The sequence below is a fragment of the Orcinus orca genome, chromosome 5, assembly GCF_937001465.1.
Source record: "Orcinus orca chromosome 5, mOrcOrc1.1, whole genome shotgun sequence".
In the NCBI taxonomy this organism is placed as follows: domain Eukaryota; kingdom Metazoa; phylum Chordata; class Mammalia; order Artiodactyla; family Delphinidae; genus Orcinus; species Orcinus orca.
The window spans coordinates 30,292,509-30,319,137 of NC_064563.1; the positions used below are offsets into that span (position 1 = coordinate 30,292,509).

The 26,629-nt window shown below is 37.0% G+C and overlaps 1 protein-coding gene across 8 annotated transcripts in view; it reads left to right on the forward strand.

The window, feature by feature from the left end:
• The window catches only part of PIK3CB (phosphatidylinositol-4,5-bisphosphate 3-kinase catalytic subunit beta), a 190,824-nt gene that overhangs the window by 101,839 nt on the left and 62,356 nt on the right, over positions 1-26,629 (forward strand). For 6 of the 8 annotated variants that reach the window (XM_004278966.4, XM_049710091.1, XM_049710090.1 and 3 more), the window contains 5 exons: positions 172-351; positions 2,775-2,945; positions 3,857-3,934; positions 21,180-21,431; positions 22,820-22,916. In XM_004278966.4, coding sequence (XP_004279014.1) covers positions 172-351; positions 2,775-2,945; positions 3,857-3,934; positions 21,180-21,431; positions 22,820-22,916 — 778 coding nt within the window. Of the gene's footprint in view, positions 1-171; positions 352-2,774; positions 2,946-3,856; positions 3,935-14,741; positions 15,708-21,179; positions 21,432-22,819; positions 22,917-26,629 lie in introns of those variants that run through there. The other 2 variants (XM_049710092.1, XM_033404114.2) reach the window with 2 other exon arrangements.

Below are 26,629 nucleotides of genomic sequence, written 5' to 3' on the forward strand. Positions count from 1 at the left end.
GGTAGGGGGAAAGAAAATTTACTGGAAATTAAATGTAAAGGATGTACATGTGTAAACATTATGTATAGTTGTGTACACTGTAGTACTTAATAATAAGTACAAATGTAAAGAGTGATTTTTTTTTTCCAGTGTAAATACAAAATTGCTTCTTTTTTCTACCCCCCTTTTTAGGATGTGTTTAGCTTTCAAGTATCTCCTAATATGAATCCTATCAAAATAAATGAATTGGCAATCCAAAAACGTTTGACTATTCATGGGAAAGAAGATGAAGTTAGCCCCTATGACTATGTGTTGCAAGTCAGTGGGAGAGTAGAATATGTGTTTGGTGATCACCCACTAATTCAGTTCCAGGTATGTGTTTTAACTGTCAATTTACCATTTATTCACATTTAGTCATGAATTCTTTGTGTAGATGTTTTATGCAGGGAATTGATGTGCCTCAGGTTATTTTTGGAGTATAGTGGAGTTTAAATAAGATATGTGCATTGCGACACCCCTTCCCCCAGCATAAGGTATGCTATTTAAAGAAGCTTTGCCTTCAAGGAACTTGAGGATATTTTTGTTAAAATTACATTTGGAGACCAAAAAATGGTTGTTACATAAAGAATACTGGGTTAAGTGCCAAGTTAGAGGTAAATAGTAACAGAATTTTAGGAAAATATGTGATTACTCTTTCTTTAAAAATTAATTTAATTAATTAATTTATTTTTGGCTGCATTGGGTCTTCCTTGCTGCGCTCAGGCTTTCTCTAGTTGCAGCAAGTGGGGGCTACTCTTCGTTGCGGTGTGCGGGCTTCTCATTGCCATGGCTTCTCTTGTTGTGGAGCACGGGCTCTAGGCGCATGGGCTTCAGTAGTTGTGGCATGCAGGCTCAGTAGTTGTGGCTCGTGGGCTCTAGGCTCCCGGACTTCAGTAGTTGTGGCGCATGGGCTTAGTTGCTCTGCGGCATGTGGGATCTTCCCTGACCAGGGCTTGAACCTGTGTCCCCTGCATTGGCAGGCGGATTCTTAACCACTGTGCCACCATGGAAGCCTCTGATTACTCTTATTTGTGATTTTTGTTGTTTGTTTTAAGCAAGAGGGATACAGGCATGCCAGTTATTAAGTGATGTCTGTTTGAGAAGGAGCTCTGATTTATTACCAGGTAACAGGGGATTTTGTATCCTCCCCTTCTTTTTTTTCAGATTTTTAGTGTAGCCCTTAATCCTTGGTTTAGTAGGTAGAAAGTCTAGCAGCAGTTATAACCTCTGTGCACAGCTTTGGGATCTGTGACATTCTGACAGTAAGTGCTTGAACTCTAGCCCATGAGAGGAAGAAGGAAGATGAAAAGTGCTTGGTGGTGACATCTAAGTACTGACTTCTTCCCTTCATGTTCTGCCATCTTTTTTTTTTGTTTTTTTTTTTTTGTGGTACGCGGGCCTCTCACTGTTGTGGCCACTCCCGTTGCGGAGCACAGGCTCCAGACGCGCAGGCTCAGCGGCCATGGCTCACGGGCCCAGCTGCTCCGCGGCATGTGGGATCCTCCCGGACCGGGGCACAAACCCGCGTCCCCTGCATCGGCAGGCGGACTCTCAACCACTGCGCCACCAGGGAAGCCCTCTGCCATCTTTTAAGTAGCCTACTGCTTCTTTAATTTAACACTTTTTTTTTAAACCTTAATAGGAGGAAAGTACATTGTTTTGCTCAAACTGGAATTTGTTATTACAAAGAAAACTAAAGACGTGTGTTTTTTGTACAAGGTCATGTGAGAAAGAAAATATACAGTGAAGGTGAAGGAACCTGAAGGAAATGAAATGATACATCTTTCATAGTGAAAAGTTTTTGAATGAATTTATTTATCATAGTATCATGTTAACTCCCACTTATAGGCCATTCTGGAAATTTTCTTTTTTCCAGAAGTGTATTTTCAGTGGTTCTGAATTGAATACAATATACTGAGTCACACTTTATATCTGTATAGGAAATTTATTATAGTGAGGAGTACATTGGATTTCTATTCATTATGTTAGGAATCTTTGGTAATGTGAATAACCACCCCTCTTCTTTTATGCCTCTGGAGAATCATCCTGGTTTCATGGAAATGAAACAGAGCATCAAGCTCAAATGGCCAGTAAGTTTTTGATGGAAAGGCAGTAATGGGTGCCTGGAGCCCTGTGCTGAAAAGCTACCAGGTCTGCCTCAGGGATCCATGGAAATGTGGCCACCTCAAGACTTATAAAAAATGGCCACATGTGTACTACATATTCACCTTTCCTGACTTACTGGTCAGAGGTGGCAGTGTGGCATCACAGTCTATGACGATCAAGTCCTGCCCCTGGAAAGGTGTGCCAGTTGGTCATACTGTCAGGTCTTAAGTGCAGAGAAGAGAAAATAAAACATCTATACTGTGGCACATATTTCTCCAAAGTTTAGCAAACAGAAAAGAAGTCAGACAAATGGATTTAAATCCAGGTGTTAAAGATACTAGCTGTGTAATTTAGCTTTCTGATTTTCAGTTCTTTAGTCTATTAAAAGGGGAAAATCTGTCTTTTAGAGTTATGAAGATTAGCTCTAACATATAAGAAGTATCTAGTTCAGTTCTCAGGTATGTAGATGTTCAATTAATTGTAGCAATTTTATGTTGTGATTTTTATTTCTCATATTCTTGACATTGAGTTGTTATTTAAGATACTCTTTCACAGTGCATTTGTTCTAGTGTTGTTCAGCTTAATTTTATTCTTCTGTTGATTTAAGTTTTGCTTGAAAATCCTTACCTTATTCTTTCTTGCCACTGTAGTATATCCGGAACTGTGTGATGAATAGGACCTTGCCCCATTTTATACTTGTGGAATGTTGCAAGATCAAGAAGCTGTATGAACAGGAAATGATTGCCATAGAGGCTGCCATAAATCGAAATTCATCTAACCTTCCTCTTCCTTTACCACCAAAGAAAACTCGAATTATTTCTGTAAGTTTCACGTGTGAACCTTTGGTAACCCCAGAAGGCACGCGATTTTTTTGGTTAGGTTGTATGCTTAAGCCTATTTTCCACAGAATATTAATATGAATTAATATTAATATTCCCCAGAATATTAATGCATATTTGCCAAAGATCCATCACCATTTATTAGTAATTATCTTTTTAGCTACCCTTCTTTTTCCTTACTCAGGCTACATATGATTGTAAACAGGCCATTTATGTTTTTGATTATCTTTTGGTGCTAAAGAAAAATGCCCTCAAATTTGAGATATGTTGAGATTAGAGCTAAATGGGACTTCGAAGAGCAAGTTGAGCATTCTAGTAGAAAAGTTAGACGTGCAGAGACAGTTGATTTTCTGGTATATCTCATTTCTTTCAGTTTATCTATAATAGTGTTTTGGTATAATTTGTCTGTTTTCTTCTTTCTTTCTTATTGAATACTTTTAGACTTTAAATGTAACAAAGCCATCATTTTTTTCTAGAATGTAATATATTTGTATAAAGCAAATCTTAAGTTTGTATTCATCAGAACACAACAGTTTTAAAATAGTTCTTCAGTCTTAAGAAATTGAATGTTTAACCATTCCTTGATGATTAAGTTATTATCTTTATATTAATTTATTGGTCAATTCTTAATTTATGCAAAACTTTTAATACTATTTTTTAATGGTGTTTAGTGAATTTCTTAGCAATACTGGAATGCTGCCTGTTTTGCCTTGAGAACTAAGTGCTAGTGGTTGTGATGGTTAATTTAATATATGTGATTTTCAGTTGTTAGTTCAGAGGTGTATTTTCATTCTTTTACCAATGGAAATGAGAACTGATAAGACGATTTCATTGCTAGCATAGAATATTCATTTCTTTCATTAAAATACTCTGTTTATTTCATTTTTTTACAGCATGTTTGGGAAAATAACAACCCTTTCCAAATTGTCTTGGTTAAGGGAAATAAACTTAATACAGAAGAAACTGTAAAAGTGAGTACTTGTTAAGATATGAATTTATCTTCAGCTCCATTATTTGAATAAATCACTGATACGCTCAGTGAAAGTCACATTGGAGATGAATTTTACCCATATTGGTTAACTACAGGCGATAGAGTATGGTATATAGGACAATTAAGAATTTTTGTTTTAAAATATTCTTTGAATAGTTTGAGATGTACTGGATAGATTGACATTTTCCCAGTGTATATTATGGAAAAGAAATGGGTTTAGATCAAGAATTCAGCAAGTGAAATTTAAGCCAAACCTATAGGTCACACATTTCTGTGCAGGCTTACTCTCCTTTCTCAGCTTTGCTTAGAGCTGCACAATAGCCTCTCTTACCCCCTGCCCCTTTTTTTTCCATTTAAACTTGCTGAAAACACAGAAAATGTAATATTTTTTCCTGAAATAAAATACATGACTCTGTTGTAGACCACAACTTGTTAACACATGAGGATTTATTGCACCACCCCTACAGTTAAGACTTAACAAGGCATTTTGTCTGAAAGTGTAAAGCATACATTTTCCCCTATTTAGCTTGGCAGGAAATTAAATGAATAGTTTTGTGATCCAAGAAAGAGATTCAGTTAGTTTAAGATGTTTGCTGGCATGAGGATATATTCAGGAGCACCTTGCCAAAGATTACCAGTGGCTTGCTTTTATAAATGGACATTAAAGATTCTTTGGGTAGCTGTCATTAAAATAAGGGATTTTTTTCACTTTTATTCTTAGCTAGATTTTAATTCTTAATGAGTATGCTTATGGCCAATTAGCCTTTGTTTTCTATTTTAGTGGTAATTTAATTTTTCCCTTTAATTTAAATTTTCTTTATTAATTTTTTCCAGTGGCAAAAGTATAGCATGATTGTTGCAACAGGCAAAAAAATTCCAAACATTATTTAAGAAAAAAGTTGCTGATCTCTCCTCCCCATCTCTTTACCATCATACGGGATTCAAGGTCAACAGGCCTTGAGTGACCTCCATGTTTATACAAATATATATACACATATGGTTTATACAAATATATATAAACATATGGTTGTGTTTATTTTGTTGATTGGTCGGTTTCTTAAAGAAAAGGGATGATGTTATATATATTTATTCTATAATTTGATTTCTTCACTTTATATCTTGGATGGTCCTCTGGATTATTAAATATTTAGTAGAGTTCCTCAGGAATTATATTTCTTTTTTTTTTAAATGGTTTTTGGGTTTTTTTGACTTTTTATTTTATTTTTTTCATGCACACACACTGTATTTTATTTTTACAAGAGATAAACTGACACCAAGCATTGTAAATGGATGACCACAAAAGCAACAATGATTTTGCAGTTGGCAAACACGAAACACACTTATACAATGTCATAATATTGACATTCAGTCCAGTAATCCTCCACTGTATCAGCTCCTTTACTTTGTAGTGAAAATTGATTTGTATATTTTTTGCCTCTGAGTCCTCGTGGGATTTTTTTTTTATTATTCAAACAGAAAGTCACAAAAATTATAATCATCCTCATCAGTTCACTCAGTCCCATGTAATTAATTTTTTTTTTATCTTGATCTTTTGTTAGCACTTTTATTAATTCATCAGTTTTCCATTAGAGTTCTGAAAATGCTTATTCATTCAGTTCAGCAGTATAGTCAGTTACCCGAAACCTGTACTTGTCAGAGTCTTTTCCATGAATTCCTTGAAGATGAAACCCCTTTATAGGAACATTTTTGTGAAAGCATCAGACTATACCCAGAACTGTCTGTAAATGACAAAAGACTTAAAAATGACCACGGTTAAAGATTTGATGAAAGTTCATAATAATGCAATTGACAAGGAAATTTAGTTATTTCTGAGATATATATTTTAAAGTAATAACTAGAATTATGACTTATAACATTATACCAGAACATATAAGATTTTTAGAAATTTCATGTAATGTCTGAAACATTTATATTAACATATTTCCATACAGATAACCCAAAGAAAGTTTAATATTAGTTGTTTTTTGTTTGTTTGTTTATACTGCAGGTTCTTATTAGTCATCAGTTTTATACACATCAGTGTATACATGTCAATCCCAATTGTCCAGTTCAGCACACCGCCATCCCCACCCCACCATGGTTTTCCCCCCTTGGTGTCCATACGTTTGTTCTCTACATCTGTGTCTCAACTTCTGCCCTGCAAACTGGTTCATCTGTACCATTTTTCTAGGTTCCACATACATGCGTTAATATACAATATTTGTTTTTCTCTTTCTGACTTACTTCACTCTGTATGACAGTCTCTAGATCCATCCACGTCTCAACAAATGACTCAATTTCGTTCCTTTTTATGGCTGAGTAATATTCCATCGTATATATGTACCACAGCTTCTTTATCCATTTGTCTATCAGTGGACATTTAGGTTGCTTCCATGACCTGGTTATTGTAAGTAGTGCTGCAGTGAACACTGAGGTGCATGTGTCTTTTTGAATTATGGTTTTCTCTGGGTATATTCCCAGTAATGGGATTGCTGGATCATATCCTTTAGTTTTTTAAGGAACCTCCATACTGTTCTCCACAGTGGCTGTATCCATTTACATTCCCACCAACAGTGCAAGAGGGTTCCCTTTTCTCCACACCCTCTCCAGCATTTGTTGTTTGTATATTTTCTGATGATGCCCATTCTAACTGGTGTGAGGTGATACCTCATTGTAGTTTTGATTTGCTTTCTCTAATAATTAGTGATGTTGAGCAGCTTTTCATGTGCTTCTTGGCCATCTGTGTGTCTTCTTTGGAGAAATGTCTATTTAGGTCTTCTGCCCATTTTTGGATTGGGTTGTTTGTTTCTTTAATACTGAGTTGCATGAGCTGTTAATATATTTTGGAGATTAATCCTTTGTCTGTTGATTCGTTTGCGAATATTTTCTCCCATTCTGAGGGTTGTCATTTGGTCTTGTTTATGGTTTCCTTTGCTGTGCAAAAGCTTTGATGTTTCATTGAGACCCATTTGTTTATTTTTGTTTTTATTTCCATTACTCAAGGAGGTGGATCAAAAAAGATCTTGCTGTGGTTTATGTCAAAGAGTGTTCTTCCTATGTTTTCCTCTAAGAGTTTTATAGTGTCTGGTCTTATTACATTTAGGTCTTGAATCCATTTTGAGTTTGTTTTTGTGTATGGTGTTAGGGAGTGTTCTAATTTCATTCTTTTACATGTAGCTGTCCAGTTTTCCCAGCACCACTTATTGAAGAGACTGTCTTTTCTCCATTGTATATCTTTGCCTCCTTTGTCATAGATTAGTTGACCATAGGTGCGTGGGTTTATCTCTGGGCTTTCTATCTTGTTCCACTGATCTACGTTTCTCTTTTTGTGCCGGAACCATATTGTCTTGATTACTGTAGCTCTGTAGTATAGTCTGAAGTCAGGGAGTCTGATTCCTCCAGCTCCGTTTTTTTCTCTCAAGACTGCTTTGGCTATTTGGGGTGGGGTCTTTTGTGTCTCCATACAAATTTTAAGTTGATTTGTTCTAGTTCCATAAAAAATGCCATTGGTAATTTGATAGGGATTGCATTGAATCTGCAGATTGCTTTGGGTAGTATAGTCATTTTCACAATATTGATTCTTACAATCCAAGAACATGGTATATCTCTCCATCTGTTGGTATCATCTTTAATTTCTTTCATCAGTGTCTTATAGTTTTCTACATACAGGTCTTTTGTTTCCCTAGGTAGGTTTATTCCTAGGTATTTTTTTGTTGTTGTTGCAGTGGTAAATGGGAGTGTTTCCATAATTTCTCTTTCAGATTTTTCATCATTAGTGTATAGGAATGCAAGAAATTTCTGTGCATTAATTTTGTATCCTGCAACTTTACCAAATTCATTGATTAGCTCTAGTAGTTTTCTGGTGGCATCTTTAGGATTCTCTATGTATAGTATCATGTCATTTGCAAACACTGACAGCTTTACTTCTTCTTTTCCAATTTGTATTCCTTTTAATTCTTTTTCTTCTGTGATTGCCGTGGCTAGGACTTCCAAAACTATGTTGAATAATAGTGGTGAGAGTGAACATCCTTGTCTCGTTCCTGATCGTAGAGGAAATACTTTCAGTTTTTTACCATTGAGAAGGATGTTTGCTGTGGGTTTGTCATATATGGCCTTTATTATGTTGAGGTAGTTTCCCTCTATGCCCACTCTCTGGAGAGTTTTTATCATAAATAGGTGTTGAATTTTGTCAGAAGCTTTTCTGCATCTTTTTCTGAGATGATCATATGGTTTTTATTGTTCAGTTTGTTAATATGGTGTATCACATTGATTGATTTGCATATATTGAAGAATCCTTGCATCCCTGGGATAAATCCCACTTGATCATGGTGTATGATCCTTTTAATTTGTTGTTGGATTCTGTTTGCTGGTATTTTGTTGAGGATTTTTGCGTCTATATTCATCAGTGATATTGGTCTGTAATTTTCTTTTTTTGTAGTATCTCGATGTGGTTTTGGTATGAGGGTGATGGTGGCCTCATAGAATGAGTTTGGGAGTGTTCCTTCCTCTGCAATTTTTTGGAAGAGTTTTAGAAGGATGGGTGTTAGCTCTTCTCTAAATGTTTGATTGAATTCACCTGTGAAGCCATCTGGTTCTGGGCTTTTGTTTGTTGGAAGATTTTTAATCACAGTTTCAATTTCATTACTGATGATTGGTCTGTTCATATTTTCTGTTTCTTCCTGGTTCAGTCTTGGAAGGTTATACCTTTCTAAGAATTTGTCCATTTCTTCCAGGTTGTCTATTTTATTGGCACAGAGTTGCTTGTAGTAGTCTCTTAGGATGCTTTGTATTTCTGCGTTGTCTGTTGTAACTTCTCCTTTTTCATTTCTAATTTTATTGATTTGAGTCCTCTTCCTCTTTTTCTTGATGAGTCTGGCTAATGGTTTATCAATTTTGTTTATCTTCTCAAAGATCCAGCTTTTAGTTTTATTGATCTTTGCTCTTGTTTTGTTTCTATTTCATTTATTTCTGCTCTGATCTTTATGTTTTGTTTGTTCTTCTTTCTCTAGTTCCTTTAGGTGTAAGGTTAGGTTGTTTACTTGAGATTTTTCTTGTTTCTTGAGGTAGGGTTGTATAGGTATAAACTTCCCTCTTAGAACTGCTTTTGCTGCATCCCATATGTTTTGGATTGTCGTGTTTTCATTGTCATTTGTCTCTAGGTATTTTTTGATGTCCTCTTTGATTTCTTCAGTGATCTCTTGGTTATTTAGTAACGTATTGTTTAGCCTCCATGTGTTTGTTTTTTTTACGTTTTTTTCCCCTGTAATTCATTTCTAATCTCATAGCATTATGGTCAGAAAAGGTGCTTGATATTATTTCAGTTTTCTTAAATTTACTGAGGCTTGATTTGTGATCCAAGATGTAATCTATCCTGGAGTGTGTTTCTTGTGCACTTGAGAAGAAAGTATAATCTGCTCTTTTTGGATGGAATGTCCTATAAATATCAATTAAATATCTCTGGTCTATTGTGTCATTTAAAGCTTCTGTTTCCTTATTTATTTTCATTTTGTATGATCTGTCCATTGGTGTAAGTGAGCTGTTAAAGTCCCCCACTATTATTGTGTTACTGTCGATTTCCTCTTTTATACCTGTTAGCAGTTGCCTTATGTATTGAGGTGCTCCTATGTTGGGTGCATATATATTTATAATTGTTATATCTTCTTCTTGGGTTGATCCCTTGATCATTATGTAGTGTCATTCCTTGTCTCTTATAACATTCTTTATTTTAAAGTCTATTTTATCTGATATGAGTATTGCTACTCCAGCTTACTTTTGATTTCCATTTGCATGGAATATCTTTTTCCATCCCCTCACTTTCAGTCTGTATGTGTCGCTAGGTCTGAAGTGGGTCTCTTGTAGACTGCATATATATGGGTCTTGTTTTTGTATCCATTTAGCAAGCCTGTGACTTTTGGTTGGAGCATTTAATCCATTCACGTTTAAGGTAATTATCGATATGTATTTTCCTATGACCATTTTCTTGATCGTTTTGGGCTTGTTTTTGTAGATACTTTTCTTCTTTTGTGTTTCCCACTTAGAGAAGTTCCTTTAGCATTTGTTGTAGGGCTGGTTTGGTGGTGCTGAATTCTCTTAGGTTTTGCTTGTTTGTAAAGCTTTTGATTTCTCTATCGAATCTGAATGAGATCCTTGCTGGGTAGAGTAATCTTGGTTGTAGTTTCTTCCTTTTCATCACTTTAAGTATATCACACCACTCCCTTCTGGCTTGTAGAGTTTCTGCTGAGAAATCAGCTGTTAACCTTATGGGAGTTACCTTGTATGTTATTTGTTGTTTTTCTCTTGTTGCTTTCAATAATTTTTCTTTGTCTTTAATTTTTGCCAATTTGATTATTGTGTGTCTCGGTGTGTTTCTCCTTGGGTTTATCCTGTATGAGACTTGCTGCACTTCCTGGACTTGGGTGGCTGTTTCCTTTCCCATGTTAGGGAAGTTTTCAGTTATAATCTCTTCAGATATATTCTCTGGTCCTTTCTCTCTCTCTCTTCTCCTTCTGGGACCCCTATAATGTGAATGTTGTTGCATTTAATGTTGTCCCAGAGGTCTCCTAGGCTGTCTTCATTTCTTTTCATTCTTTTTTCCTTATTCTGTTCTGCATCAGTGAATTCCATCATTCTGTCTTCCAGGTCACTTATCTGTCTTCTGCCTCACTTATTCTGCTATTGATTCCTTCTAGTGTAGTTTTCATTTCCATTATTGTATTTTTCATCTCTGTTTGTTTGTTCTTTAATGCTTCTAGGTCTTTGTTAAACATTTCTTGCATCTTCTCGATCTTTGCCTCCATTCTTTTTCCGAGGTCCTGGATCATCTTCACTATCATTATTCTGAATTCTTTTTCTGGAAGGTTGCCTATCTCCACTTCATTTAGTTGTTTTTCTGGGGTTTTATCTTGTTCTTTCATCTGGTACATAGCCCTCTGCCTTTTCATCTTGTCTCTCTTTCTGTGCATGTGGTTTTTGTTCCACAGGCTGCAGGATTGTAGTTCTTCTTGCTTCTGCTCTGCTGTCTGCCCTCTGGTGGATGAGGCTATCAAGAGGCTTGATGAGAGGGACTGGTGGTGGGTAGAGCTGACTGCTGCTCTGGTGGGAAGAGCTCAGTAAAACTTTAATCCACTTGACTCTTGATGGGTGGGGCTGGGTTCTCTCCCTGTTCGTTGTTTGGCCTGTGGCAACCCAACACTGGAGCCTACGTGGCCTCTTTGGAGGGGCTAATGACAGACTCTGGGAGGGTTCACTCCAAGGAGTACTTCCCAGAACTTCTTCTGTCAGTGTCCTTGTCCCCACGGTGAGCCACAGCCACTCCCCGCCTCTGCAGGATACCCTCCAACACTAGCAGGTAGTTCTGGTTCAGTCTTCCCTGGGGTCACTGCTCCTTCCCCTGGGTCCCGATGGGCACACTACTTTGTGTCTGCCCTCCAAGAGTGGAGTCTCTCTTTCCCCCAGTCCTGTCAAAGTCCTGCAGTCAATTCCCACTAGGCTTCAAAGTCTGATTCTCTAGGAATTCCTCCTCCCGTTGCTAGACCCCCAGGTTGGGAAGCCTGACGTGGGGCTCAGAACCTTCACTCCAGTGGGTGCACTCCTGTGGTATAAGTGTTCTCCAGTCTGTGAGTCACCCACCCAGCAGTTATGGGATTTGATTTTACTGTGATTGTACCCCTCCTACCATCTCATTGTGGCTTCTCCTTTATCTTTGGATGTGGGGTATCTTTTTTGGTGAGTTCTAGTGTCTTCCTGTCGATGATTGTCCAGCAGCTAGTTGTGATTCTGGTGTTCTCACAAGAGGGAGCGAGAGCACGTCCTTCTACTCCACCATCTTGGTTGCTCCCTCGGATATTATATTTCTAAAGGCAGAAATCACGTATAGGCAAATATACCTCAAGTCATATGGAGTGTTTTTTTTAACATATATGTATGATTTTGTTTAGTAGTTTGTATGTATACATGTATAATTTACATTTTAAAAATGGAAATTCCTACTTGTTCCCATTTTTTAGGTTATTGTATTTATTACTTATTTAATGCTTTTGTAGTTATTATTTCTCTACAGCCTTTTGTTGTTACTTAGTTTCTTCCTGAAGGAGGACCAAATAAGCATTCACTACATGCTTTATTTTTCTTGAGCATTATGCTTTATTTTTGTCATTGACACATTATTTGTGAGTGACATTTTATTTTCATAGGTTTTAACAACTTCCATCAGCTATTTCAAGCTGGATTCATTCTATTGTTTGTGGTTATATGTTCATAGGAATAATCGGCTTAGTTTAAAGTACCCTCCCCCCCACTCCAGCTAATTCTCTAGTTCCCCCTCCTCCACCTTTTTCTCTTTCCAGTGGGGTTACATAGTTGAATTTAAGTAAATTAATGCAATTATGGCATGACTTTCTTGTAGGTACACCTCATTCTTTTTAGTTGCTACACAGGTTAGGAGTTCCTTTACAAAGTTGAAGAGAAATCTGGGGGGAAAAAGAAGGCAAGGGGTAGATGTGGAGCAGGGAACTTTCTTTCCAAACTTTTTCCTTTTCTTAATGTACTGGCTAGGACTTTCAGTATGATGTTGAATAGAACCACTGAGAGTAGATGGTATTAGTCAGGATTCTCCAAAGCGGGGGGGGGGGGGGGGGAATAATAGGGTGTGTGTGTGCATGCATGTTTGTGTTCACACACACACACACACACACAGATTTATTTAAGGAATTGGCTCACGTAAATAGTTGGCAAACTGGAAATCCAGAAGAACGGATAGTTTAGTCTGAGTCTGAAGGCCTGAGAACCAGGAGGCACCTATCATGAAGTTCCTGTTGAAGTTCTGTAGGCTCAAGACCCAGGAAGAGCTGAGGTTAGATAGTTAGGCAAAAGTTCTTTCTTACTCTAAGTAGGACAAGTGTTTTTGTTCTATTGATTTCTTCCACTGATTGGATTACCACCACCTACTCTAAGGAGGGTAATCTGCTTTTGTCAGGCCACCATTTAAATGTCAATCTTATCAGGGGAAAAAAAAAAAACACTCTGACAGAAACAACCAGAATATCTGAATGCCCCAAGGCCCAGTCACACGGGCAAACGAAATTAACCATCACAGTAGACATTTTTGTTTTGTTCTTAAAGAAAAGCATTTAGTCTTTCAACTTTAAGTATAATATTACCTGTAGGTTTTTCGTACGTGCCCTTTATTCAAGAAGTTCTCTTCTGTTTCTACTTAGCCAAGAGATTTTATCCTGAAAGGGATAGAAAAAGTTGCACTTCGTCCAACACTTTGTCCACTGCTTTTTCTGTATTTATTGAGGTGATTGTGTAGTTTTTATATTTTGGTCAGTTAATTTGATTGATTTTCAGAAGTTAAGACCAACCTTGCATTTCTGAAATATGTACTACACATTGAAGATGTAGTAGCCCTTTTATATATTGCTGGATTTGATTTATTAATATTATGTTATGAATTTTTATGTCTGTGCTCACAGGGAATATTGGTCTGCACTTTTCTTTTTGTGTAATGTCTTCCTCTGGTTTTGGAATCAGGAAAATGTTGACCTTATAAATTGAGTTGAGAAACCTTCCCCTCCTCAATTTTCTGAACAAGTTTATGTAGGATTGGTATTATTTCTTCCTTAAATATTTGGTAGGATTTACTCCAAGCCACCTGAGCCTGGAGTTTTTTTTATGGGAAGGTTTTTAATTAGAAATTTAATTTCTTTAATAGATATATAGATAGTCATATTTTCTGTTTCTTTTGTGTCAGCTTTGATAATTTTTGTCTTTTGAAGAATTTAAGTTGATAAATTTTTTGGCATTAAGTTCATAATAACCCCTCAAATTAGTTTTATGTTGCTGTGTAACAAATTACCACAAACCTAGCAGCTTAAAACAGCACCTATTTATTAGCTCATATTTCTGTTGTTCAGAAGTCTGAGCATGGTGTGGCTGGGTTTTCTGCTTATGGTCTTACAGGGTTGAAATCCAGGTGTTAGTTGGGCTACATTCCTTCCCGAAGCTCTAGGGAAGAATCTGCTTCCAGGATGATTCAAGTTATTGGCCACATTCAGTTCCTTGCAGTTGTAGGCCTGAGGTTTTCTTTGCTTGATGGCTTTTGGCTAGGGATTGCTCTAAGTTACTAGAAGCACCTTTCAGGTCCTAGCTGTGTGGCTCTCTTAAGCATCAAATCCTTTCCTTGCTTTGAATCTCTTGCCAGAAGATCCTGATCCCTTTTAAGGGCTCACCAGTGGGTCAGGCCCTTGAAGGATAATCTCCCTTCCTTTGTTTTATTTTGTTTTGGCCATGGTGCTCAGCATGTGGGAACTTAGTTCCCAGACCAGGGATCAAACTGGCGCTCCCTGCAGTGGAAGCACAATCTTACCCGCTGGACCGCCAGGGAAATCCCTCCCTTCCTTAAAGTAACCTATGTCATATAGTAAAACGTAATCACGGTAGTGAAATCCATTGTAATGGCAGTCCCAGAGATCTTACTGGGCACATGATTCTCTGGAGTCTGTAATGAAATCCTAGGTGTTCGGTGAAGATTCACTACTCTGCCTGGCTGGCATTTGAATGTCTTTCACTGTTAAAGTGCTTAGAATTCTGTAGTATACAGCTTCCTGGTTGATCTTTTCCCCACCTCGTGGCATTTCCCTTTTCAGGTCTGCATCTTAATATTCAGCAGAAGCCTTATATCAGTGTTGCTCAAAATCTAGAAGATGGTATTAGTGCAGGTAGAACTCAGAAAGCCCTCTAATTATAGCACTAGTTGGAATGGGTTCTTCTAACTCTCAGAGAGAGTGGGGATCTCCCCATTTTTTCCCCTCTCTTTTTTGTTTTCTGTTCTTTTCTCTGTTCTTATTTGCCCTAGTATCCCAAGAAGTCCTGTGGCAGCAGTAGCAGAGCGGCAGTGGCAGAAGCAACAGCATTGGGGACAGGCCTAAAATGCAGAGTTGAGCCTTCCTCTTTGACTAGAGGAGTTGTAGCCCTAAGAGAATGGGACATGTCCTGATTGACTTCCCCCCTTTCCCTTTCTGTCCTTCTCTTTTTGGCATAGTTGTAGGAAATGTGGGTGAATAACGCCTCAGTTTTCTGGCTAGGTGACAAGAAGAGGGGAGCCCCAGGCAACCAAAAAATACTTGGATGATTTCAGAGTGGGACGAGCTCAGGAAACTTCTAGGTTTATTCCTGAGCTGTACATATATGGATCAGAGTCATAACTGCCTGTATACTTTGAGAACTGAACTGTGGCCTAAACCACCACCCAAGTCTCAGACTAGTCACTGTATGGTGCACATACAGGACAGATCCAGATAGCCCTGCAAAGGATTTGAAAACTGAACTGGTATTGGAACCACAACTCACAGAAGGTTTGTTGGAACTTGCAGCCTGAACCTAACCATTGTCTCCTAAAACAAACATCAACATTCTCTGTAGAATATAAACAAAACCGAGTGTCTTATAATAGTCAAAATGTGTAGGATATATTTCAAAATTAATTGGCATATAAAGAACCAGGAAAATCTCAAGTTGTATGGACCATGAGAATCAACAGCCATCAGTGCTGAGATGACATAGATGTTGGAATTATTCACAAAGCTGTTAAAGTAGTTATTATAAAAATGCTCTAACAACTAAGGGCGAAACACAAACAATGAAAAGGAATGGAAAAATAGAAAGTCTCAGCCAGCATATACAGTTGTCCATCAGTATCTGCAGGGGTTTGGTTCCAGGACCCCCAGAGGACACCAAAAGCCTCAGAATTTCAAGTAAGTTCCTTATATTAAATGACGTAGTATTCTTATACAACCTATGCACATCCTGTACTTTATTATTATTTTTAAAATTAATAAACTTATTTTATTTTTGGCTGCATTGGGTCTTTGTTGCTGCACTTGGGCATTCTTTAGTTGCGGCAAGCAGGGGCTACTCTCCATTGCGGTGCGTGTGCTTCTCATTGAGGTGGCTTCTCATTGCGGAGCATGGGCTCTAGGTGTGCGGGCTTCAGTAGTTGTGGCACACAGGCTCAGTAGTTGTGGCTCGTGGGCTCTAGAGCGCAGGCTCAATAGTTGTGGCGCACAGGCTTAGTTGCTCTGTGGCATGTGGGATCCTCCCAGGCCAGGGCTCGAACCCATGTGCCCTACATTGGCAGGTGGATTCCCAACCACTGAGCCACCAGGGAAGCCCCACATCCTGTACTTTAAATAATCTGTAGATTACTTATAATACCCAGTACCATGTAAATGCTACGTAAATAGTTACTGGAGTGCAGCAAATTCAAGTTTTTCTTTTTATCACTTTCTGTAAGTTTTTTTTCCGAAATATTTTTGATCAGTGGTTGGTTTAATCTGTGGTTGCAGAACCTGTGGATAAGGAGGGCCAGCTAATTAAAAAACTCTGGGGAAAAAAAAACCCTCAATGGGGCTTCCCTGGTGGCGCAGTGGTTGAGAGTCTGCCTGCCGATGCAGGGGACACGGGTTCGTGCCCTGGTCCAGGAAGATCCCACATGCCGCGGAGCGGTTAGGCCCGTGAGCCATGGCCGCTGAGCCTGCGCGTCCGGTGCCTGTGCTCCGCAACAGGAGAGGCCACAACAGTGAGAGACCCGCATACCGCAAAAAAAAAACCAAACAAACCCTCAATGGACTCAATAATGGAAGTAGTGTGAAAGGAAAGAGTAGTGAACTTGAAGATTAATCAATAAAATTTTCTAGTTTGAATGGAGAGAAAAATGGTTGGAGGAGAAAAAACTTCACAGAGTCTCAGATACCTGTATGACAATATCAGAAGGTCTAACTCGTGTGTAATCTGGATCTCAAAAGGAAAAGGGAAGGAATGAAGCTGAGAAAAACTAAACTAAAGAAATCATCACTGGGAGCTTTCCAAAGTTGGCAAAAGACATAAATATAACATGTTTAAGAAGCCCAACGAACCCTAAGCGTGATAAACCCAGAGAATTCCAAGCTCAGATATACTCTGTATCAAAACTCTTAACTTGACTCTTCCTAGTTAAAAATCATAACACCGGGCTTCCCTGGTGGCGCAGTGGTTGAGAGTCTGCCTGCCGATGCAGGGGACACGGGTTCGTGCCCCGGTCCGGGAAGATCCCACATGCCGTGGAGCGGCTGGCCGCTGAGGCTGCGTGTCGGGAAGGGGCCACAACAGTGAGAGGTCCGTGTAAAAAAAAAAAAAAAAAAAATCATAACACCTAGTTACATGGCTCTCACCACTCCTAACCTGTTAAAATAGATATAACCTAGGAAAGAAAAAACTATCTTAATCTCTTTATCTTCTTATTTCAGTACCTAGAACACTCAATAAATATTTGTGCAATGAATGAATACATTTTAATGTAACTGTCTCTAACATCTTTATATCCTTAGTTAAAGGTAACACAGGACTCCTCCCACTAAGCCAGAACAAACCTGCCTTTTTATTGTAATATACTTCATGAAACCCTGGGAATTTCAGCCTATTCATGTTACTGATCTTTTTTTGGGTGTCTAATATCAGAAGGGTAAATGTAGTGGATTTTGGCCATATCGTCGAACAAGAAGGAAATTAGGTGTTGATGTTGGGGAAAAGTTTCACGTCTTGGCCAACATAACATTTTTAATTGGTGAGTTCAGGAATGCGGTCTCTGCAGGCTTGGCACACCCTTGCTGTGGCACAGTTGAACGTCCTTTACATAACAAAGCCTGCCTTCTCTCCATCTCCAAGTATTCTGGGACTTGTGAAAAAGTGTCTCTGGAAGCTTACTGAAGTTGGACAATGAAACATGTGACTGTAATTAAACATGATGGTCCTTTAAAATTCTCAACTTTTCAGAGCCTGAAGGTGATTGAGACAAAGCATCAGGAAATGTGACAATTTTGACAAAATTTCACATGATATAAATTTAGAGAATGGTTTTTCTTACTGCTTTTTCTGAAAACAAAACCCTTTTTTTAATGTCTTCTACTACAGGAAATTCTAAGCTCAGAAAACACAGATTTTTTCACTTTATTTTAAATGTAGATAGCTTTTTCTTCTCTTGTTTGTTTTTAACCATGTATGAACTTCAGTCATTTTAGTGAATTACCAGGAGATTTCGCAATCAGACATAGTCCTGATGACTTGGTCTTAAATATATCACACTTTGACTATTAGAGAATGATATTTCAACAGTTTTCTTCAGAATGTGCAGGGTCATTTTTGTTTATTGTTACCCCACCCAAGTTAGATTCATTCTTTATTGTTATTCTTTTCCACACCACACCCTTGGCTGTTGCTGTTTACAGCTAGTATAGGACTTTCCTAGGTCATTATACTTGAGTTCTTTTTTGAGCTTTGTATCCAACCGATCCATAATTTTACTGTGTTCCATATATCTGAATTTTGCCAGAATTTGGTTGATAGAACTATAACCAGCATTTTTTGTTCTGGTTTTTAAGTATAAACATTTATTGAGTACTTATAATGTAGTGGGCTCATTTGTTTCTATTTGTCAAAAACCAAGAGATGCAAATGTTTTTAAGCTCAGCAATTTAAGTAGCTTGTTTTTATCACAAAAACATGGAAAAATATTTATTTTTAAACTTGTGATTTTTCTGAATAAACTATATATTCTGTATCCAAAAGGTGATAAATTCATAAGTCTTTAATGTCACTGAGAGTAAGAATTGAATATCATTTTTATTCTGAAATGCCTATCTTCCATCCTATTATGTGAAAGTTTTATGTATGTTTTGTTTTATTTATGATTTATCCAATCTCATTTCACAAATGGTTTGAGGTAAACTCGCTTGCGTGTCCCCCCACCCCCCCACGCACACCCAGTCTCTCATATATACACAAAAAAATATACAAAGTGTGACTTTTTAAAAATAATCGAGGATATTTATTAGTTGAAAAAGCCAAGAGCAAGATTTGCAGCAGGTAGTTATATAATAGGATCCTGTATAACTGCTTGATGTGGACTACCGATTTCACTCTCTGCTGGCAATATAGATAGTAGCCAAAGCAAAGGAAACATGATCAGTTATAATATTTAGAATCTCTTGAGATAAAAATAATCTAGTTATTCATATGGTTGTAGTTCATCCTTACGTTGGAAATGGAGAGATGTTTAGCAGTTCCTTATGAAGGAGACACAGTGGGTGATAAAGTGCGCACCAAAATCCCTGCCAACATCATTATAGTAGGTAAAATAATGTTTCACATATCCGTCTCTTACCCAGTCTTTCACTGGGTAGACTTAAAATATAATATTGACAGTGCAATTCAGAAAAAATCATTCTGTGTGATACCAAAGTCATTCTGTGTAATTCAGTCTAAGCGCTATACTCAACCATGTGAGTATTTAGTTGAATGGTAATATTTGGACTTTCCAAAGAAATAAATATATTGCATGACTTTCTGGAAGTTCCATATATGTATTTTTACTCAAAAATGGGTTTGGATAAAGATTGGGCAGCAGAGACTTTGTTGTGGCCATTTAAGCTCAGATATATATATATATATATATATATATATATATATATATATGAATGATATTGATTATTTTTATATATATATATATATGATCAAAGCCTAGAGTGGAATTAAAGTAGTCTTATAGACATGAATTTCCTACGTGGGTTTTACATATGAATAGATGACAACCCCATCCCATCAGCCATACACCTTTACATGGAGATCTGTGGAGTGTCAGGTGTCTATGAATTAACCTGCATTTTTCAGGAAGAAAATACACTTTAAGCCTTCTACTTCATGTAACATACACCCTATCCTCAATCTGCCCCACCCACATGACTTCAGAATTTAGTAACAATGATCTGTCTGTAGTTGGTAAGTATCGGATTCTGATTTTTATAGTCGGTACATAATTTGGTGTTCCTCATTACTTGTTTTCCTTATAAATAATAGTTGTTTAGTATTTTATTGCCCTAATGTTTCATAACTTCTAAATAGAGTAGATTGACAGATAGGACATATCCTTCAGAACATGTCATCTTCAAGTAATAGACAACCAGACAAAACAAGTAGCTTAAATAGGGCTTTCAGAGGAGAGTAACTCTGTGGAAGTTCTCAGCAGTGAAGGAAAGGTAAGAAATAGTTCTTGTAGTGATGAAAGAATAATTTTACATTTGGCTTTGGTCGGTCATGGTGCTGGTCTGCCCAGTAATATTTGGCATGGAGGAGAGGCAGGTAATCAGGTTTATCCAGGACATGAGCCTCAGATGAGTATGGCAAAGGAGAGACAGGCACTGGCAGAGGGTTTCGGTGAGGGTGAAGGCAAACAAAGCTAATGGAGAAATGGGGAGGTGTTGATTATTGAAATGGAGGCCTTAGTGAGGGCAGGGAAGTGTTCCTTTGGGAGTGTTGGAGTGAGTTGGAAGGTGAGATAGTTAGAGAGTAAGATGTAGGAATTATTGATTTGGAGGTGCTAGGGTGTGGTAAAGTCAAATTCAGGGTGAGATCGTGGATTGTGTGGCTGAAGGGAGTGAGAGAAAGTACTGTGGAGATCTTGATGGCAAGGTCCTCAGAGGTCAGATGGATTGTTTGCTTCAGGCATGTGGACCCTACCTCAGTACCTCTTAGTGGTTTACCTCCTGCTCATATTCTTCAGATCTTGGAAAACAATAACTAATACCTTCTTTGTAAGAAAATTGAAAAAACTGTCCTACCTTTGCTTATGGTTCTCAAGCCTTTGCTTCCAGCCCAGATATCTATTCAGTTCCATTCTCTATTTTCACATGGTACATACACTTTTTTTTTTTTTTTTTTTTTTGCGGTACGCGGACCTCTCACTGTTGTGGCCTCTCCCATTGCAGAGCAGAGGCTCCGGATGCGCAGGCTCAGCGGCCATGGCTCACGGGCCCAGCCGCTCCGCGGCATGTGGGATCTTCCCGGACCGGGGCACGAACCTGTGTCCCCTGCGTCGGCAGGCGGACTCTCAACCACTGTGCCACCGGGGAAGCCCGATAGTAGTTTTTATATTTATGGTCTTGGTTTCTTTAGACCCATTTATACCATTGAGACCTTTTGCATTTTTTAGCTGGTCTGCTTAGTAAGTGAAAAATAGGTTATACTAACAGTGTGGTGAATTATATGCTGATGAATTATAGTCTAATGGTTCTGTGGACGAATATGCTTTCCTAGAGTTTGTCTGCTTCTGCCAGTATGTATTTCTTCATTCTCCCAAATAAAGGTGTTTTAGTGGTGCAGTATTCATGATTCTGTATTTGTCTCCATCATTACAGGTTCATGTCAGGGCTGGCCTTTTTCATGGTACCGAACTCCTGTGTAAAACCATCGTAAGCTCAGAGATATCAGGGAAAAACGATCATATTTGGAATGAACCACTGGAATTTGATATCAATACTTGTGACCTGCCACGAATGGCTCGATTATGTTTCGCTGTTTATGCAGTTTTGGATAAAGTGAAAACGAAGAAATCAACTAAAGCTATTAATCCCTCTAAATATCAGACCATCAGGAAATCTGGAAAAGTGGTAATTATATACTAACTTCTGAAAATTTTTTATAATGGACTAATAATAACATAATGGAATAATTTAAAACTTTGAAATAATAGAGTAATATAAATGAAATTATGTCATATAACTTTTGTCCCTAAGAACTGATTTCTAAAAAAGACAGTAAGTCTCCATTTTATGTCCTTGTCATTTTTCTTTTGGCAACTTTATTTTAGTATATGTCATACTGTAAGTGTTCTATTATAAATGTAATCCTTTTTAGAAAATAGTTTAAAAAGAATGAAGAGACTTAAAATATTACAGGTCCATAGTCCTTTAACTGAAGTTTCAGGTGCCAGATATGTTTGAGAATTCAAAATTTTATGCATTTTAGAAAGATCATAGATCACTCAACACACCTTGTAGGGTCTGGGACACAACTCTGTAATCAAACACATCAGTTTCTAGCAGTGAAATATATGAATATTCACACTAAATGAGACAAATGAAGGCTGTCATTTAGCTTCATGTTATTTCTGGTCATGTTTTACTGTTAAATGAGTTATGAACAAACCTTTAGTTGTCAGAGTTTCTTGGACTTTGAACTTGTGGATAAAGGATGGTGAACGTGTTCTTATGTTCTCATCTTCCATTTCATATTTTTATTCAAGTCTTTTTAATTTTCTTCTTTATGGAACGTTTCTTTTTGGAGGATGGAGACATGAATTTTATGCATTTTAAAAAGTCTGGTGACTATATTTATCTACATGAATTTGTATCCTTTTATTCTTAACATGAGAATATAAGCCTTTCCTCTGGTTATTATCATATAGTTTTTAAAAAAATGAATTTTATTGTCTAAAAAGTCACATAAGAGTTATTTCCTTAGTTTTTTTCCTCCACTGATAGAGAATTTTACTCAGAGTGTTCAAGTATTTATAGTTTTTTCATAGACTGTGACCAGATTAATTAGTCTGCGTGTCTACATAAAAGTCCTATTAGCTTGGTGCCTCCTTTTTAGAAATATGAATAAATTCTACAATACCTAGAGACATTGCCTTCTGCTAAATTAAGATTTATATAGACTGAAAGATCTTAAAACATATAATCTAACATCGCACATATTTTCTTGAATCATTAAAAATTCCTCACCATTTGCAATGGCTGCACAATAAATATTCTACTTTTTGGATACTGTATTTTATTCTGGGACATTAATTGGCTTTTAGGATTTTTTTTAACCATTATAAAGATGTTGAACATCTTTCCATGTACATCTTGTTTTTATATTGGATGGTTTTGGAGGAAATCATCTAGAAAGCTAGAAACTTCTAGAACTAACATTATTGAAGCAAAGGGTATGTGCGTGTTCACACCTTAAAGTTTATTCTTAGTATATTTACGCAATGGTATCTTTTCAACAGGATTATCCTGTAGCCTGGGTAAATACGATGGTTTTTGACTTTAAAGGACAGTTGAGATCTGGAGATATAATATTGCACAGCTGGTCTTCATTTCCTGGTAAGATTTACATCCTAATCCTTAGTGTTAAAGAATAATTTTTGGCATGTGGACTAGTTAACATTTTTTTATGACTCACTCTTTTTTCAGTCCAGTTAAGAAACCATATTTTTATTGTTTATTCTAAAACAGATTTCCCAAGATTATTTTAATATACTTAAAAGTGATTTGTATCTGAATATATTTATTTTGATAACTGTTTTCTCACTTTAAATGTTTTATTGTTACAGGTTTTTGAGACATTCTTCTAAGGAACAATGTCTTCTTTATAACAATCTCTGTGGTTCCTAGTTGTACTGAATTTCTGCTTCTGCACTAGAAGGAACATTAACTAACATGGGAAGGATAGTAAAGACACTTCCTCTTTAGTTGGCGTTATCTTGAAATTTGAGCTAAGAGGAACACCTTTCATAAGCCTATATTTCTCAAATACTACTCAGAGTATCCCTGTGAGGTAGATGGCTTTGTCCCATTTTATAGATGAGAAAAGTGAAGTTCAGCCATAAGTCAGTCTTACATAATTGGTTCTTCAAACCTAGGATTTGTGCAAAAGATTGCCTGACTCCTTCCATTGTTCCTACTGCTTTCCCAAATGTGGGAAATTTTCAGTGTTATCTTTGCATTATAATAGTGAGGGTTTTTTTTTTTTTGGTCTTCATAGTTGGTTAATATATATAGTAAAATTGTGCCCTTACTTGCATTTAAAAATTATTTTGTGGGTGACAGACATTTAAAAATGTTCTATTTTAGTAGCTGCTACCTGAGAAATTGCTTTTGGATAATCAGTTATCCATGAACATATTTATAAACTGCTCATATCCTAGCATTTTATTTGTGTATATTCTTTTATTCCTACCCTTTCCTGCATATACCTCCAATAATTTTCACTAATCACATTATTCCCCAAATATAGGAGAGCAGTGTGCTCTTCTTAAGAGGAACTGTAGTTTCACAGTTAGAGTAAAAATTATTCATTTCAGCAGTAAACTTTTTTGAAAATCTTAATTTAGACTCACACATGTTCTCCAAAATCAGTAAGCAACTTAACTGATATTTTTAGAAAAATTGACAATTTTTTGCAATTAACTTGGCATATCATGGACCTGAATTTATCTCTAACAAAATGTTAGAGATGTTTGTTCTGCATGTTTGGTTCTAGAATTCACATTTATCCTAGTACGAGCAAGCCAGAAACACAGGAACTACAAATACTCTAATTTCTAGAGTACCTAGGTCATCATTAGAAGGTTTATAATCACATTTATTGGTTGCTTTTGTATTTCCAGAATTCTTCATGTATATAGAAGAAAATACAAATATAAATTTCTACTTTTCTCCCTATTCTTAAATAAAATAGCATATTCTGTGCAGTGTTCTGTTCTCCATATGTTTGGGGCAGATAATACTAAATTGGTACACTTGACTTTAGATAGGTTGCATTTAATAGGACTAATAAATATAATGCTACTAGATAGCACAAATATAGGATATTAATTTGCTGAGAAATCAGCTTCAGAAGTGTATAAATTATGAGAATTCCTTCAGTCCAGGTCAAGATGGAATCCGTGAGTTGTGAGAGTATTAAACAAGATAAGCAAAGGGTTGATTAAGGAGCTGAAACTTGTAAATATTGGATGGGTCAAAAAAGTGCCTTCGGTTTTTTAAGTAAAAATAAAAGATACATTTTTCATTTTCACCAAGAACTTTATTGAACAACATATTCACCTTTTTGTTCCACCACCGTCTGCCATTTTCCAGGCAACTTCATAATTCCATCTTCCCCAAACTTTTTATCTTTTTGAGAAAAGAACTGTTCCAGGTGCCTTTTACAGTCTTCCGGGGAATTGAAATTTTTTCCATTAAGAGAATTTTGTAAAGACCAAAATCAATGGAAATCCAAAAGTGCAATATTTGGCGAATACAGCTGGATGAATCAGAACTTTCCAGCCAAGCTATAACAGTTTTTGCCTGGTCATCAAAGAAACAGGCAGTCTTGTATTATCCTACTGGAAGATTATGCGTTTTAGATCAGTCTGTTGACTAATTCCAGATGCTTTTTGTCGAGTGCCGCTTTCACTTGGTCTAATTGAGAGCAGTACTTGTTGGAATTAATTGTTTTGTTTTCCGGAAGGAGCTCATAATGGATGACTCCCTTCCAGTCCCACCATATGCACAACATCACCTTCTTTGGATGAAGACTGGCCTTTGGTGTGGTTGGTGGTGGTTCATTTCGCTTGCCCCACGATTTCTCCCATTCCACATTGTTGTACAGCATCCACTTTTCATTTCCCGTCACAATTTGTTTTGAAAACGGAATGCTTTCATTACGTTTCAGTAGAGAATTGCATGCGGAAATATGGTTAAGAAGGTTTTTTTTGCTTAACTTACGTGCAACCCAAACATCAGAGCAATTCACATAACCAAGCTGGTGCAAATGATTTTCAGCACTTGATTTGGATATTTTGAGTATGTCGTCTCTCTCTCGTGTGGTATAACGCTGATTGTTCTCAATTGATGTCTCAATATGATAGCTATCAACTTCAACTGTTCCACCCGACCGCAGAGCATTGTCCAGCGAGAAATCTCCGACACGAAAGTTCGCAAACCCCTTTTGACACATTCGAACAGTCAATAGCACCTTCTCCATACACTGCACAAATCTTTTTGTGTTTCAGTTGCGTTTTTACCTTTCTTGAAATAATAAAGCATAATATGCTGAAAATGTTGCTTTTTTCCTTCCATCTTCAGTATTAAAATGTCTACACAAAAATTCACCAATTTTGATGTCTTTTTTTACATGCACGCTGATATGACAGCTGTCACATACAGTCTAACAAAATTGTTTCGAATGAAGTTAAAGACAACTAAGTGCTATTAGAGCCATCTTACGGAAAAAACTGAACAAACCTTTTGGACCACCCAGAACTTTGTAAAGATTTTCTAGCTTTGGGAGATAATTCTCAGTGTGCATACTACCTGGACATTAGGCCTGGACAGAATGTACTTTTATCTTTTATTTCCTTAGGAAGTACAAAAGGACAACTGTGCAAAAAATCAGTTATAAGAAAAGAGAAATTAGTTTGCAGAGGGGAGACTTTAGTTGTACTGCTAACTCTTGTTTTCTCAGAGTTTAATGTCTCTTCAACAGTTTACTTCTCTGTGAAATGAGAAAGTTATATGAGCTCTAGGGTTTAAGATAACATTGAAATTCTGATTCACATGCCCAGTCTGTGAATGGAACATATTTAGGGTGGTAGAGAAGAGGAAGGAGTGCCTTGAAGAATGTCACAGTTGGTGAGGTTAAAGAAGTACCACTTGGATGGAATGTTTGAGAAACTACCAGAGAAGGTGTTTAACTACATCAGCAGTTATGAGATCATAGAGGAACATTACCAACATTAGGTTTGTCAAAAGGAATGTTATTAATGACTCTCAAAATATCAGTTTGGGTACTGTGATGACCATGGAAATCAGAACATATGTGATTAAGAAATTGATATATAGTGATGAAATAATAAAAATTCCTATGGACCACCTAATTTTGAGGGGACGAGAGCAGTTCCAATTTTTTTTTTTTTGTAGATTGAGAATACTTGAACACATTTGAAGAAAGAGGTGAGATAGCTGTTAATTTCTGTTAACTTTTTCATTTTAAAGATGTATATAAACTCATATTCAAATTTTGTGCCAAGCATTAAGAAAATTAGAGGCTT